Source organism: Eimeria mitis, genomic scaffold (genome assembly GCF_000499745.2).
Source record: "Eimeria mitis Houghton genomic scaffold, Emh_scaff1305, whole genome shotgun sequence".
NCBI classification, from domain to species: Eukaryota; Apicomplexa; class Conoidasida; order Eucoccidiorida; family Eimeriidae; genus Eimeria; species Eimeria mitis.
The window spans coordinates 2,023-3,350 of record NW_013568683.1 but is presented as its reverse complement, the minus strand read 5'-3'; the positions used below and the strand labels follow the sequence as shown (position 1 = coordinate 3,350).

At 45.3% G+C, this 1,328-nt stretch overlaps 1 protein-coding gene across 1 annotated transcript in view; it reads left to right on the top strand.

The window, feature by feature from the left end:
- Window positions 1-598: 598 nt before the first annotated feature.
- The window catches only part of EMH_0034210 (uncharacterized protein), a gene marked incomplete at both ends in the record, with an annotated part of 2,068 nt that continues 1,338 nt past the window's right edge, over window positions 599-1,328 (top strand). Inside the window, 2 exons of the mRNA XM_013494847.1 lie at window positions 599-693; window positions 890-1,035. Of these exons, the coding sequence (XP_013350301.1) occupies window positions 599-693; window positions 890-1,035 (241 nt within the window). The remainder of the gene's footprint in view (window positions 694-889; window positions 1,036-1,328) is intronic.

The window sequence follows — 1,328 nt, the reverse complement described above, 5'->3', positions numbered from 1 at the left end:
TCCAACGACCCCGACACCCAAAACACTTTTGTAGGCGAACACTTAGTTAACAGTACTCTCCTTAGAATACCAGCATGTGTTTATTACTATATACATTCAATACATGTATATCTGCATGCATTTATGCTGCAGCTGTAGCAGAAAATAGCAATTATACAATTTAAAATATATGATTTTAATCGTATTGTTTGTTTGATGGGAGGGTCTTACTTCCTGGTGCTGACGAAGCACCGTATTTGGGTTAAGCACGAGCCAGATAGCAGAGAGAAACAACCAAAAGTGCACCAGCGAATGTTTTGTACGAGAAATATGATAACAAGGAAACGTAGGCTTGCAAAGAGATAGAAGAAAACGCCAGGCAGCGCAAACTCTCTATTGGAGTGTCACTGTCTAGTTCTTGACCTTCACGCTGTTTGGTGTTCCCTGCACCAGCGGTACCCCTAATGCTTGCAATCAAGCCTTGTGTTCGCCTTTTTTCAGAAGCACTTCGAATAAAACCTTTCCCGTGTGACCGCCTGTGATCAGACCTAGGGTTTAGGGTTTAGTGTTTAGGGTTTAGGGTTTGGGTTGCGTGCCGTTTGGGTTTCAGGTGAAGCAAATGAGCACCAGGGATCTGACCTTCCAGGGCGTCGTCCTTCTCATCTTCATTTCGCTAATCAACACGGCGGCATGGCTTGGGTGTATGCTAGCGAGGTGCGCCTCCATTCAGTGGAAACCCCAAACTTGAAGTCCAGGGTTTGTAGCTAAGAATTCAAAAGACGTTCCGCTGCGTAATTTCTGTTAGCGTTCTAGTTCTGCTGTTTCAACCGTGATATCCTCAACCAAGCATAATGCCAAAGGGGTTCAGTGTTAACCGGCTGCCTAGGGACTGTTTCTTGCGTGCTTTCAGAGCTGTATTCTTGACGGTAATTGTGAACATTGGCCTCTACCAAAAACAAAGCGTTTCCTCCTTGCTGACAACAGTTGACCCCGAATTGGTTTATTTCCTCTGGAGCGTTGGCATGTATATCTTCTGGCAAAGGAACGTGCGACCAGGTAAAACATAAGTCTTAGTGCTGGGGATCAACGGCTGGCTGGAGCTGTTGCTCGCTCCTCTTGGCCGTAAGGTTTCCGCGGGGCAAATGCAGTTGTGCTTCAATATGTGTATTTATTAGGGTTCTTTTGCTGAAACTGATAGGTTCACTATTTGTTCATGTGTTTTTATCGATATTAGTAGGCGGTTTTTCATAAACATGTAATTCTCGTACTGCCATTCGTGCTGCATTGGCACTTTCACTGCACCTGCCCTTCCTCCTTCCTGTTTGTTTGCGGTCGTTTCCGTGTGTTTG